At 34.4% G+C, this 15,098-nt stretch overlaps 2 protein-coding genes and 1 long non-coding RNA gene across 4 annotated transcripts; 1 reads left to right on the top strand and 2 right to left on the bottom strand.

Annotated features, from left to right (window-relative positions):
• On the bottom strand, nucleotides 773-5,044 carry LOC109834447 (two-component response regulator-like PRR1). 2 transcript variants are annotated; one of them, XM_020402466.1, is made up of 6 exons: nucleotides 4,777-5,044; nucleotides 2,695-2,856; nucleotides 2,470-2,603; nucleotides 2,183-2,359; nucleotides 1,810-1,891; nucleotides 773-1,736 (listed from the first exon to the last, which is right to left on the bottom strand). In XM_020402466.1, the coding sequence occupies exons 1-6, from the start codon at nucleotides 4,892-4,894 to the stop codon at nucleotides 892-894; spliced, it is 1,518 nt and encodes a 505-aa protein (XP_020258055.1). In that variant the 5' UTR covers nucleotides 4,895-5,044; the 3' UTR covers nucleotides 773-891. The 2 variants fall into 2 exon arrangements, with proteins under 2 accessions (XP_020258055.1, XP_020258056.1); XM_020402467.1 differs by having other exon boundaries at nucleotides 773-1,733; nucleotides 4,777-5,043.
• On the top strand, nucleotides 6,672-8,117 carry LOC109835407. The gene is made up of 3 exons (XM_020403383.1): nucleotides 6,672-6,863; nucleotides 6,956-7,189; nucleotides 7,496-8,117. The coding sequence occupies exons 2-3, from the start codon at nucleotides 6,972-6,974 to the stop codon at nucleotides 8,115-8,117; spliced, it is 840 nt and encodes a 279-aa protein (XP_020258972.1). The 5' UTR covers nucleotides 6,672-6,863; nucleotides 6,956-6,971.
• On the bottom strand, nucleotides 9,357-15,092 carry LOC109834443. The gene is made up of 2 exons (XR_002245576.1): nucleotides 14,697-15,092; nucleotides 9,357-9,740 (listed from the first exon to the last, which is right to left on the bottom strand). It is a non-coding gene; the product is annotated as an uncharacterized LOC109834443 (long non-coding RNA).

Raw genomic sequence — 15,098 nt, 5'->3', positions numbered from 1 at the left:
ACTTATATTCTACAACTTATACTGCATATGAATACTGATGCACATTTGAGCCAATTCTACAACGATAGTTGCTATCAAATCAGCTCAAACTGTTGATTCTTTTCGGTCTTCACATACGCACAACAGTAGGAGGGAAATAAGACAACAACACACCATGATTGCAGAAATTCTCCAAAACATCCCTCAAAAGAAGTTAATGGGAGAAAACATCAAGCTTACTCCTATCTCAACAAAATTACAATACAGGTTCTTGTGGAGCCGACTAGATAATGAACTGTTTCTCCGTTTGTTTCACGTAAGCATACAACTTAAGCTAAACAAAACAAATCAAAGAGCATCAATTTTGAATCCAATTAGTTGCATCATTATGATAACAAATGGAAATATTGAGCTTATCTGCTTACGAGAATTGATGGGATAAGCTGTACTTGCTAATTAAGAATGTTATAAGATGAAAGTAACTAAGCAGAGTTAACAGCTTAACGTGAGAGTGGAACTAGTGAGACATTGCTTCATCTGCAACATATAAGATATTATTAATTGAAAGGAGAGAGAGAGAGAGACTTGGATAAGATTCTAACAATTATTTTGGAGAAAGAGCAAGTATCGTTATTTATCAGGGTATGCTAATCAGAGAACAATCATGTTCAGGAAGAATACAATGCATCTAAAAATGAACTACTTACTTTGCATAGAGCGCACATCTAAATATTTGGCATTAAGGATGTAAAAGGATACCATGTGGATGCCTTTCTTTTCACATTCAACCAAATACTGGATTATTTCATGTCCCTGAGATTCTTTAAATACCACTGAGAGCAACTCATCAGTAACATGCAGAAAACACCGTAAGTATGCAAATAAGAAATGTCAGGATTCAGAAACAATGTGTTATGGAGAAGAATCAGGTTCAAGATCCCTAGATACATGCTCCTCATCTTCCTCTTCAGAATCACAATCTACAGAAGAATCATTACGATGAACATCTACACCATTCACCTGCCTTACAAACTGCCCTCGAACTCTTGGTCTTTTCTCAGCGAGCTTCTTTCGGTTAATATACCTAATCTTCTTGTCAAAACATCTGTCTTTCCGTTTTTGCTTGAACTTGATAAGTGCTGCCACTCTTCTTTCAGTTCTACCAAAATTAACTTCATGTGCAGATGAATTCATTATTGCTACACGACCTGACTGCAAATTTATACCAACAGGACGATACGAAAAAGGGGGCATTAAAGGTACATGTGGAATTTGAGGAAGAGCATTATACTGAGGAATAATGGCTGGTGCATTATGCATTTGAGTAGATGAGGCCATCATATTTTGGTCCATCATTCCGGGCAAAAAGACAGGGAAAGGGAACATTGGATGGATACCAGAAACATCACATTGGCCCTCACTTCTTGACTGTGGCTGAGTGTTGGAAGAAGAGACACATATTACAGGAATTTTCATTGGCATTGGAAATCTGTTCACATTGCACATGTTCTCGCCATTACTCACATAGACGCTTCTATTGGGGTAGCTCTCTTGTCGCCAACTATTGCTGTGACTCTCGGTATTAATTCTTACAAGATGATTTTCTTCGATGCTCAAGGGTCCAGATGGAGCAGAATTATGGCTTACATGGATATAGTCACCATTACTTGTTGGTACACTTGATTTGACATACGTTAAAAATGCTGAAGATTCCCCAACCTTCAGATCAGTCTTCTTTGGACATGAAAAACTCCCTGCTGATAAGATACTGATGTTATTACTCTTTTCTGAAAAGCAGTAAGGAGATAGATGCTTGAAACTAAGGCTTACTTGCAAGATCGCTATCTTCTACAGTACAGGCTTCCTTCTCAAATCGAGCCTTTTGGGCAAGCTCTAAAGGAGAAATATTAGGCTGAAAAGCCAAAGCATAATGAGATCTCGTATAGCATGAATTTGATCTAGGAAAGAGCTCTGGAATTTGTATGACATGCTGGGAATGACTTTATAAGACTCAGGTGGGTCATACAGGTTAAAGCATAATAGAAATACAAGCCTGGCTTCAACTGAACTTTAAACTGTATCGAATAATAATAAGAATTTGTGATTGAATTCCAACTTATTGCCCTAATACGTTCGATCATAACTATTACTTAGCTCTACAAATATTGAATTCCAACTTATTGCACTAATAATCCATTTTTACCTCATTTTCTTGATGCTCTACAACATCAGCTACATTTAGGTCCTGACAAATACCCTCGCTTGGTTTTGCATCTGTGTCATCAGACAGTGCAATTGTGCTATTTGTGTGGGCATCACTAGGGTCTGAATTTGCCAGCTCCAGGTCATGGACAACTACATCCTTCTCTGTAAGTCCAAGCTGCAATGATGGAAAAATAACATAAAATGCTAAGTTCTAAATATCCTTCCTGCCTATAAATAATATACTTCAAGAAACATATAAAATGTAAAATTAAGTGCAGATAAGACCATGCGCCTTCTTCTCCACATGTGAGTCCACAAGTTCAACAACTCATTCATCCGTAACGGCTTCACAAGATAGTCAGCTGCTCCAAGCCGCAAACACTTGACAACAACTGAAACCTCATCTTGAGAAGACATCACTTCAAAATACAAAAAGACAATGTTTTAAGGTAGAGAACATAAGAGGCCGTTAAAGTAAATGCTATTAGTTTTAGAAAATAATGAGCTCACTAATGATAGGAATGCGCCTCAACTCCTTGTCCCTATTTATGTACTTCAACATCTTAAAGCCTTTGGCCACAGGAAGATCAACTTCAGCAAGGATGATGTCAATATCTGGCCCATTAGCAGTAAGCACATCGATCACCTGTCTGGCAGTCTTCACAGAAGTAACTGGGAGAAAGAATAATCATAATTATTCCTCTGAAGTTTCTCAAGCTAATCTATCTTAATATTACAGCTATGAAATCATGAAAATTTTATCAAAACAGTCAATGTGATTTTTATGTTGCACAAATGATTCTCTAAATTCTCATGAACCTTAAATTGCTAGACTCGTAAACTATACATTGAACTACTCAGGTATTTATCCAGTGCATTCAGGAATTCTTTGTAACTGGTTAAGAAAAACTATAACAGGATGAAATCGGAAACAGATTTTCCTCATTAATAAACTATCCTTTATTTTTTTCTTTTAGGTGATGATTGGTAGGAGAAGGACAAGTATCTTGAGAAGGCATCAGTGCACATAAAAGACACGAATTTGGCAGGTAGTAATATGGTTTTGGAGTATATTGATTTTATGCGCACATTTTACCTAGGCTAATTCAGTTTTGATGCTTTTAAATGTTTAATAATAAAATTAAGCAGATAAATTTGAACAAATTAAGAGATTAAAACTACTAATGAAGCAAGCATCAAGTCATTTTTTTCGGTTTGTTGAGTATTGAGATTAAATCATATTTAATAATTGTCAGAGAGAAGTAAATCAACTCTGCACCCTAATATCGAGGTAGTACCTTAAGTAGAATCATTACCATTGTCTATTTTCTGCACGACAAGTATCTTTGATCGCCCTCATTTCCTACGTCGCAACTTGAAAATTTCTTCATTATTGCTTGGTGTTTGGCCGCAGCAATAATGAAGCTTTATGTAAAGCTTCTGCCTTTAGTCACTCGTGTGATCTTCTTCTAGACCCCATCAAGATCTTAAGTTACGGATTTGGTTTGATTTTTAATGAAGAATTAGATAGATGCATAAACTCTTTTGTATTTCCTTCCACAAGTATTGTAGATTAGGGCCTGTTTGGTTATTTCCTAAAAAACTAAGAAATAGAAATGAAAACCAAGAAAACTCAAAAAGTACAATTTCATCAATTTCCATTCTTAAAACTCACCCACAACATCTAATAAAATATTATTTTTATCCAACAACTCATCCATCACATCTAATAAAATATTATTTTTATCTAACAACTCATCCATCACATCCACCACATCTAATAAAATATTATTTTCATCCAACAACTCATCCACCACATCTAATAAAATATTATTTTCATCCATAATATTACTCAACTCATCTCATCTCATCATTTCAAATCACTCACATCATTCAATAAGATTGTGACAACTCATCTCATCTCATTAACATTTCATTTCCACTCATTTCCTTCCAAAAAGCTAAGAAAGTAATTTTCTTAAGTGTGGGTCACATCATCCAATAATATAATGACAACTCATCTCATCTCATCTATTTTCTTATTTTTAAGAATGAACCAAACAAAAAAAAAATAACCTATTACAAGAAATAGGTTTCTTATAATTCATTTCTTTATTTTTTTTTGCCAACCAAACAGCATCAAAACAAGTTTTCTTAAAAAAATCACTCACATCATCCTATAATAAGGTGACAACTCATCTCATCTCATCTCCATTTCTTTGATTTTCTTCTTTTTTTTAGCAAACCAAACACTCCCAAAACAATTCTTCTTAGAAATAGTTTTCCATTTCTTTGATTTCTCACTTTTTTAGGCAAACAAACAGACCCTTATATACAACCTATACATAAAAAGGACTTTGCCCAGATCGAGAGATGTGAATCATTCCCAAATCTGGAAAAAAAGTCTACAAGTAAATATCTTAAATATCCAACATGGGATTTTAGGGGTAAATTCTATGCCTTTTCCTCACTAAATGCCACAACAATTTGAACATCCCATACCCTAAAACGACCAATTCTACTATAATTAGATCTTTACTAGCACAAAAAAATAGGAAAAAAAATAAAACAAAACAAAGCATTTTCTTGTACCTTGATACGAGCAATTACTCAGGAGCCGAACAATCTCTTGAGAACTCTTAGCATCATTATCACACAGCAAAATCCTAACTTTGCTCCGATCCAACAAAAAACGGCGGCTTCTCTCCATCTCCGATCGGAAAAAAAACCCAAAAAAGAAACTTTAGGGCAAAAATCAAGTATCTCTCATCACTGGCTCACTGTCTTTGTAGTTTTCATTGAATAAAGTGGGGGGCTTTTATTTGTTAAAGGCAGAAGTTTGGGGATTTTTTGCTATTTTGGGGAGGCTGGATAATACGAAGAGGGGTGGGGGCGCACGTTAGCGGGCGCCAGGTGGGCCCAAAAGTGCAAAAGGGTGGGGAGCTGAGTCAGCGTGCGATGCAGTAGATGCCGCGTCAGGCGTTGAGGGTCCATGAGTTCTTGCTACGAAATCTAGGATGAAGGTTACGATCATGCACCACATCTACAACTTATTAATTATATCGTCTTCAGTAAACTCCATAAATAATAGTCAATTATAAATTATATAAAAAAAAAAGGAAATTTTTAAAAAGACCGATTTTGCTAAATAATTAATAAAATCAACTATTTTGCTAATTATTTAGCATAAGCGACTTCGTTTTTGCCAACAGGTCAAAAAGAGGTCAATTTAAAAAAAAACGCCCTGTTCAGAACATACGACTATACGAGAATACTAGTCCCGTATGTTTTAGGTGAACTAATCGGTGTAGTCCCGTATGTTTTAGGTGAACTAATCACCGATTAGTTCACCTAGAAAACATACGGAACTAATAGTCTCGTATGTTTTGGGCACCCAAATGTTATATCCATCAAACCCACGGGATTACTAGTCCCGTGGGTTTGCTGGGCAGAGACAAAACATGCACATGCCTCTAATTTCATATACAGTATTATTTGACCAAAATTTTCACAAAAAATATTATCCACATTTTATACATTGATTTTCACAACACAAATCTAAAAATACACAAATCCACATTGATTTTCACAAAATTTTCACAACACAAATCTAAAAAATACACAACATCACAACACAAATCTGATGAAATAAACACCGGATAATAACAAGTTTAATCAATTCAGAACATCACAACACAATATACATGTCATATGCACACCAATATGTCAAAATTCCATACGACAATGTGGGTTTAATGGGCATAACATTTGTGTGCCAAAAACATACGGGACTAGTAGTCCTGTATGTTCTGAGCAGGACGTTTTTTAAAATCGACCTCTTTTTGGCTTGTTGACAAAAAATATGTTGATTTTGCTAAACAATTAGAAAAATGGTCGATTTTGCTAATTATTTAGCAAAATCGGTCTTTTTAAAAAATTCCCTTATAAAAAATTCCTTTATTTATTGAACCCATTGAATGATTCAATATAATTAATTCGCATAACTATTTGTAGAAATTTTCTACAATTAAAAACGTAGAGAATCCTTGCCCTACGATGAGGTCTGGTTTTGGTTCTATGGATGCTAATAATATAAAATGGATAGTAGTGGCTGCATTTGGAGTGGATAGTGTATTAGTGAATGTGGATAGTATCTATGTGCAGAGTGTTTTTAGCCATTAAGTGGACCGTGAAATATCAAATAACTCAAATATTCCGTTCACATGAAGAATATTTTAATGTTATGGAGCATAGTATTACTATTTTTCATATCTACAGCGGATGATTCAGATGGTTGAGAGGTTATAGTTCCACAATTTTGGGTTAGATTCTAGACTGAATTATTAAAAAAAATGGATTTTAAACAAATACATTATCCCTGAAAATAATGTTCACCAATAGATATTATATTATTTAGGGGGTGGGTTAGTCAAATAGAACTGAAACTAGAACTACAATAATTTGGGATAAAATTTAGGGAAAAATGTGTCCAGGCCCCAAAAGTGGGAACTTCGTGTGACTAGCCCCCCTGTACTTTGCCCCATGTGGAATAGCCCCAAATACGCATAGTATTTGCGACGAGGCCCCGAATTGACTCTTTTCAGAAAAAGCCCAGCGGAAGTTACTATCTTGCCCTCTGATGGGACTGAGCTGGGTTAATGTGCCCCTCACCTTTACAAGTACTCTCCCTCTCTTTCTCTCTCTTCCACCTAGCACCGTCATCAAGAACTCTTCATCTTCCTAATTTCTGTACGAATTTCAACGTTTCTAGGGTTTTCGCCGGAAAAATGTCGTCGTCTACGGAAAAATCCAGTAACGACTACGAGGTCGGGCACCGAGCCGAGTTGGAAGGAAAAGGCGCTTCATCTGCGGGTGGCAGCACGGAGGAAGCTACGGAAGCTACGAAAACCCTAATCGAAATGCAAAAGGAGGCATTACAATGGCGAGACCAGAAAAGGAGGACGACAATGGCTGGTCGTACCAACGAACCCCCCTCAAAAAAACAGTAAGTGTTATGTTATACTGCGAACAGACAATGCAGATTAACCCAATATTGTTAGTTCTAGGCTTATGTTATACTGCGAAGAGACAATGCAGATTAACCCAATATTGTTAGTTCTAGGCTTTGTCCAATGTTAGTTCTAAATTTATACCAACGTTAGATCTAGTTTAAGTCCAATGTTAGTTCTAATATGAGTCCAATGTTAGTTCTATAATATTACGTGTTAGCTCTATTTTGTTCCCGTTAGTGCTAGGTCTAATATTGTTTCATATGTCTTATTGAACGTACAAATTCGAAAATTTTTTGCAGGAAAAAAATTGCTCTAACAGGCTCAGCAGAAACACTAAGGTTAACGGCCAATATCGGGGCTTATTGGGCATTTATGAAGCGCCTTGCCCCGAAGATCCGTCAGTGGCATAGGGATGCATACTGCGGTTCTATATTTCAGCACTACATTTTGTTTGGGGCTCCTGCGGCTGATCGGCCCACCCTTGAGCTGCTGCTGAGCTTTTTCGATAGAGATAATAACACCTTTTGTATACCTGATTCAAAAAGTGGGGGTATGAAAAATGTTAGTTTTGATTTGCAATGGGTCCACAACCATACTTATTTCCCAATTTATGGGGAGGACATAAGGAACAATAGGGACTCAAGAAGCAGAATATGGCTGGAATACTTCGCTAAGCTTTTCATTTCTGAAGAGGGTAAGAAGTTAAAAAAATCAGAAACCAGCCAACGTAAACATCTTGAAGGGCTACTTGAACGGCTTGTTGAATCTACCAAAAAGCGGGATATCGAGGATTTTGCTCTGCTACAAATTTTGTACCAATGCTCTATGATATGGAGTCCCATAGCAGGGGAAGGTATCCCTAGACCCTTACTCAGATACCTGGATAGCATTCAGAGGGTCAATTCTGTTGCATGGGCATAATATAATTAATATATTATTATATTAAATATATAAGCACTATATTATAATACAATATTTTATATTATAAAAATACTATAATAATATTTTTATTCTAACTAATAAAATATATATTAAATAATATAAAGTAATATTATAATAATATAATACTAATATTATAATATATTAAATATTATTAACCAATATGTAATAATAATATATAATAATGTTATATCAGATAATATAATATAATATTTTATTATCGTAAGTTATAATAGAATTTTATAATATAATATAATTAAGATGTATTATAAATTGCAATACAATTAACATATGTTAGATATTTAATAAATTAGTGTTTCAAAATTATCTCTTTCCTCGTGATTGTCCCAAAATTAAGAATGAGATAAATTTTAGAGGTTGAGACAAAAAAAAATTGTAACGGTGTTGTCGTATTTTCCTGCCAAATAGCAGCTCTCACCATCTGATTCTGACCGTTATCATCCCTGAGTACAAACTCCATAACCATCTTTCTTTTGTTCTATACGAATTGATGCGTATGTATTAAGCCTCAAGGGTCTCAGTGGTGGCCTAGTCCATCGGTTTTGTTGCTCTCCTTGTGTGTGTTAGCCTTGGCATGTTGACATTTTTCTCTTCATCTGAGCCTCTTTGAATTCGTAGAAAGTGTTTGAGTAGCCTCTTCAATGACAACATGTTTATATGCATGAGAAAAAATGGTCTTCACTTGATCACTCGATTATTAAACGAGTCAACTCATCTATTAAATAGGCCAACGAGAAATAACCATTTTTCAATACCAAGCACCAAATTTAGTGTTTGGTATTAAGCATATCCATATTAGTTACCAAAAAAAAGCATATCCATATTCCTCACGTATATATGCATATATACATATATGTATATATGTACAGGTACTGAAATAATTTAAAAAAAATCCTTCTCTATGCTAGATTTCTAATAACTTTTATCAATTAATCTTCGAAAGAAAACTCTTCTTCTGTCATCCTACATGACGTGGATCATGTAACAGTTTGCTTTAACATGAATATGCCCCCCTTTGACCATGTGATGGATCATGAGAGCCCCCACTTAATAATCTTACTTGTTTGAAATGCACATTGAAAATTTTTTGCTTGAAAGGCAAATTCAACCAAATTCTTCTCCAGCTGCAAATGAACTATGTTGAGGATATTATGATGATATAAATATTTTAATATTATTTGTCTGTGCTCGCACCTCACATGAAACAAAAGACACCATGAACCCATATTCAAACATTAAAAGGATTATTATTCTTACATGTACGATTAGAGCTGTCAAAATAAAGAAACTATGCCCGAGAGAGAGAGAGAGAGAGAAAAGACCCATAAAAGACACACAAAAGAAAAGAAAGTATAGCAAGCCATATCCGAGAAGTACAATTTCTACTTCAACACCAAAATGAGAACCAATAATTAATTGCCTACATCAAAATAAAACTGAAGCTAAACAATAAGTTCCTATATTTTTCTAGAGTTTCAATAACTACGACCAAAAGCCTAACTTTCTTCATAATATGTTCACGTTGGCTGGCCTTGTTGTTTCACTCACAGCGACGCTGCAGTTCTTCTGTCAATAGACTCCCAACTGCATACAAATCAAACAAACTCCGTAAAAAATCAATGCACGTCCATATATATAAATTAAATGAAAATATTTGGTGGCAAAATTTTTTAAAAGTACAAATAAGATTCTTATCGTGTAGGAAACCTTATTCAGTTTTGATTGACAAGGGAGCGTTCACCGCAAATACACATGCAGAGGAGATAAAAATCAAGGTGATCAGACATAACTTTGGGGGGAAACAAATGCATAATTTGCATGGATAGGAGGCATGCATCAGGATTACTAATAATCACAACATCATGGGTGAAAAAATAATCATCTCAAGAAAGTGTTAAAAAAAAACTACTGCACACCTTAACATAAGGTAATACATTCGGCGATAATAATAAACTAGATAACTGTTTATTTTTGGTTATATTGATGAAAAGTCAATAGAGGAAGAGCATGATCTTCTGATGTATACATCATTTCGAGAATTTGATATTGAAATGAAGAAGAACTATAAGATGCCTGGATGCGGTCGAAAAATGGGTGTTTGGTTATTTATTTTTGGACCATTTAGTTAAAACTACATCTTAAAGGATGACAACAAAACCATCTAAATCATGGCAATTGTGCAGAAAAAAGAACCACATATGCAATATATTGAATCTTAAAGAAGTCTTTTTGGTAGAATTTCTCAGTTATGGTATTCTTTGGGCAAATACCTCTTATTATGATATATTTGAAAAAAATAACAACTCATTAACATGCTTAAATACATTATTTGTGTAGATGGAAACATAAGCTATCCAAACAATGTATTCTTACTCTAAGTAGTACTAATTAGAGTTGCATGATATTGACGTATCCTAGCACACGTTTACAATCTTATCCAGAAAGTGTCAAAACTCTATAAGTGAATTGTGCTCGGCTCTCAAGGGTTGAACTTAAAAATACCAATATCACATACCACAAAATGAAGCAATATTTCAAATAATAGGTTTGTTTAATCTTTGCATGATATTTGACAATGCTTTTCACCTTTGTTCTATTCTATTTTGCAAGTAAGATAAGACTGAGCAACTCATGATTTTTTTTTCATAGTAAAAGCCATGATTAGGGGTAATAGAATGGTCGGTTCGGTCGGTCTTGACTTTTTTTTTGTCAAACCGTACCATACTGAATTAAATTTGTTTCTATCGATTTGCTTTGATTTATTCGGTTTGGCCTAGGCATGTCAAGTTAGAGAATGTTTAGCTAAAAGACAACACTCTTACTCCTTCAAACCTTTCATTCATCTCACATCTCAAGTTGAAGTGCAGACTCAGAAAATCAACTACTTTACTAACTAAAGTTGAACCTTTATCAATTACAATACATTAAACATATTAGTATAAATTATCTATTTTCACCTAGAAAGAGCGTGAGTTTTTACAGTCACATTAAGAGTGGTCGGTTCACTTATTCCAGTTTCAAATGAGCAAAATTGACACTACAATGCGCGACATTAGGTTTAAAAATGCATTGTATACTAACCACTTAAAAAAAAAGAAAAAAAAATACACCAAAACATAACAACTTGCACCATATACCAAATTGTTGAAATACTAAGTGAGTTTAAAATTAATTTTATTAAACATTATAGATCTAAAGAGTTTTTTTTTAGAAGTTTCTAGGTTCAAAAAATTAAGAAGAGGTAAACTTTTGTTTATAGACAAATAACTACTTCGTGAAGTAGATGAGTTTAAAAATAAATGTTGGTAAAAAATTGAATTTATATAATGCAACAGTTAGATGGATGAAATTTTATATATTCCATTTACTTGACTTCATAAACATGGCACAAAAATTAGGCAAAAAAATCGTCTATAGTTTGCGATGATGTAGCATGAGTGTGAAAAAAAAACCTATGAAATAATAGCTTAAGCATTTTGTTTAAAAATATATAACATGTTTCATTGCTTAGAACTAAACTCTATAGCAAATTCCCAAAATTTAGCAACTGACACCTTATAGCAAATTGTTGAAATACAGATGATCTTGAAATTAATTTTGCGGAGTGTTTTAGGTTTAAGAGTGATTTCCGAAATGGGTGGGTTTAAAATTAAATGAACGTAAGACTTTGGGTCATAGGTAAAAAACATTTTAGGAAGTGAACGAGTTTATAGACAAAAGATTCGTTGGAAGTATGTGGGCTCAAAAATAAATTCGGCAAACTTTGGGTCTATAAGGAAAAAAACATTGTAAAACCATGAAATTCTATGGGTTTAAAAATTCATGGGGGTAAGGCTTTAGGTTTATATGCAAAAAACACATCTACGGAAGTGGGAGGATTCAAATCTAACTATTTGGTTTTTTATGCACAATTCCCAATATTTAGTGTTGGCCTTCTTGTTTTGATGATGATTTAACAAACAATTTACGACTAATATTGTTTTTAGTATTTTGTTTTGTGTTGTTTAGTATACACAGGAAAATGAGCTACAATGATATTGAAGCCTATGCAAATCAAGTCAACCAATCAAATTCAAACTTCAGAAGATTCTATCTTGGTATTCTTAGTATAGGTTTATATATATTGTGTGCAATTCTTTAAGCTCAATACACACACATATATAATTTTAGTGTTTTTGAATATTTTTGAGATTTCACAAATGATAAGAGCAAATTAAAAAATTCCTTTTCCAACATGTTCATATTCATGTTTATAAACTTTTCCCAAAGTTTTATATTTTTTGGAATTTATTTTTTATTTTTTAAGGCACTTCAAAGTTGGTTTTTACTATTCAAAACAGGCTGATAACACGTTATCAGTCGACTGATACATGTGTTCAGTCGACTGAAGAAATCGCCTAGAATAGTCGAAAGTTTTTGTTTCTTATTCAGTCGACTGATCAGTCGACTGATGAGGTCAATGGTCGACTGACGAAGCTCATCAGTCAACTGATGACGTGTTTCTGACATGTAACGGTCAGCTCATCAGTCAACTGATGAACTGTATCGATTGACGACCCAACGGCTAGTTTTTTCCAGCTTTCTGTTTTCTTATCATGTTGCTGGATTTTCTTGGTTTTTGGGCTGGTTTCTTCAAGCCTATAAATATCCCCATTGCATTTATCATTCCTACCTACCAAGAGAGTTTTAAAAAGAGTTTAAGTATGTTTAACAATTGTTTAAAGTTTGTTTAGTTTGTTTAAAGACCAAGAGAGTTTTAAAAAGAGTTTAAGTATGTTTAACAATTGTTTAAAGTTTGTTTAGTTTGTTTAAAGCTTGGTTTGTGAAGATATTTTCACAAGAGGAAGTGAAGATCAATTCTTGGTGTTTGAGCTTCAATTAATCTCTCTTACTCTTGTCATTTTAGAGAAGTTTTTCTAAACTCAACTTCTAGCTTTGTATTTACATTGTTTATTGATTATCATCTTTATAAGCTAGATTTTCATAATTGAGTTTAGATTTGTTTTGATTATACTCATTGTTCACACACAACCTATTAAGCTTATTGCATTTGCATACATAATATATATTGGGGTTGTGGGATTATAACATTGAGAGTGAACCTTAATTGAGTTCTCATCTAGTTAGAAGACAAACATTTGTACTTGTGCGCCTAATTGTGAGGATACACTTTGTAATACACGTGTACACAGAGAGGGGTGTATGGCAAGAGACGGGGTTGTCCAAAGAGGAGTAACGTCAGTAGTAAAATCTAGATGTAGGTCGTAATTCCGAGCACTTGAGGGAGATACGGGCTAGAGACTAACACTTAGAGGGTGTAGAGTGGGATTGCAAGAGTGTTGATTGTAAAATTTTCGGTAAGCTAGAAAACCAAGTGTGAGGTGTAAACGTTTTCTGGTGAGCGTCGAAAACCCGGTGTGTTAGTGGATTTCTCCCAGGGAGTGGGGAGCGGAGACGAAGGTCGGAAGGACCGAACTCCATGATCATTTGCTTGTGTTTGTGTTGGTTTATTTGCGCACTATCACTCTTGTTTGTTTTTGTTTATTTCACATTTGTTTATATTACTTATCCTTGCATATATCTTATTGTATATTCATAATTGCTAGGATATATTGTTAATTAGTTTTTAATTGACATTAATATCGGATTAGATTAGCATAAACTTTATTCACCCCTTTCTAGGGTTCTTACTTCTTTCCTAGTGGCATTAGGGTCTAACATTTAGTAGGTACTACACTCATTTCTTTAAACTCAAAATGTAGTTCTAAATAAAAGAATGATCCAAAACATTTTACCAAACACCAATTGAGACACAACCAAGACCTTGATTCATCAAAGTGATGTATACGTTATATGATCGTGTTCATTTCCTATGCTTTTGATTAATTTACTTAGTGTAGTTTAGCTCTCAATCTACCACCGATGCCAATGCATGCCTCAATATTTCAGTTTTAGCCATCCATGGCATTTCGCTGTCACTTGGTTTGAGTTCTGGATTGTGTTTTAACTTTAACATACAAGTATAACAAAAGGGGACAAAAAAAGTTAGATTTCAGAGAACTATGGTGAATTTTTGGCGTGTTTTGCACAAAACTACCATTAATCTCCTACATTAAAGACCACCACCATAAATTGTTTTCCCTAAACTACCACAGATGGCAGCAATTAGGGTAAGTTGTCATGTGCATGCTATAGAGAATTTTGCCTTCTGTACTTTCTATATTTTCTCCATTATCTTCATAAACTTCGTGGGTTGGTATACGAGAGTGATGGGTATCCTTGTCATATTAGGTTATATACATAAGGCTTAGTTTAGAACTTTTAGCCAAGAACCTAAAGCAGTTCCCAACAATTTCCAATAATTCATGGTATGTTTCTGTAGTTTTGGAAGTACATTGTCGTTGTCTCTAATAAATAAGGCTTATAATGGTAGTTTGTGCAAAAACTCCCAAAGTTTATGCTAAATTTTGAAATTTACCCATATCAATCAATATTAGCCATTTACAAACACTTAAATAATTCACATAGATGGTGACTTACCAAGCCAGAGAGCTCTAATACCCATATTAGCGCCTCTTTTTGCGAACGTGCATTTCATCCCGAAACCTCCTCATCTCAGCAAACATCCTTCTAGTCTCAGCCATCTCTCTTCTCATTTCAGCCATCTTGCTCTTCAGTTGATATATCTCATTTTGCAATTCACCTACCTGAGCAGTCTCGGCCATCTCTCTTCTCATTTCAGCCATCTTGCTCCTCAGGTGATAAACCTCATTTTGCAATTCCTCCACCTGAGCCACATCGTTCCTTAATTCAGCAATCTCAACTTTAACTTCCGCCACATCGCACACGTCAGCCACAGAAGTCATCTCACCCCTTACTTCAGTTACCTTCTTTTGCAAGTCTGATAACCTAGAATTGATCTCCAAACTTTCAAATATAGAC

The sequence above is a fragment of the Asparagus officinalis genome, chromosome 3 (genome assembly GCF_001876935.1).
Source record: "Asparagus officinalis chromosome 3, Aspof.V1, whole genome shotgun sequence".
Taxonomy (NCBI): domain Eukaryota; kingdom Viridiplantae; phylum Streptophyta; class Magnoliopsida; order Asparagales; family Asparagaceae; genus Asparagus; species Asparagus officinalis.
Note: the sequence above shows the minus strand (reverse complement) of the source record. Positions and strands in the feature narration are given on the sequence as shown.

Bases quoted from the DNA above. Each gene is read 5' to 3' on its own strand.
- LOC109834447 (XM_020402466.1), bottom strand. From the start codon at position 4,894: ATGGAGAGAAGCCGCCGTTTTTTGTTGGATCGGAGCAAAGTTAGGATT. The intron at 2,857-4,776 runs GTACAAGAAAAT...TCTTTCTCCCAG, and splicing joins GAGTAATTGCTCGTATCAAG to TTACTTCTGTGAAGACTGCC. The intron at 2,360-2,469 runs GTCTTATCTGCA...CCATCATTGCAG, and splicing joins TGTGGAGAAGAAGGCGCATG to CTTGGACTTACAGAGAAGGA.
- LOC109835407 (XM_020403383.1), top strand. From the start codon at position 6,972: ATGTCGTCGTCTACGGAAAAATCCAGTAACGACTACGAGGTCGGGCAC. The intron at 7,190-7,495 runs GTAAGTGTTATG...AATTTTTTGCAG, and splicing joins GAACCCCCCTCAAAAAAACA to GAAAAAAATTGCTCTAACAG.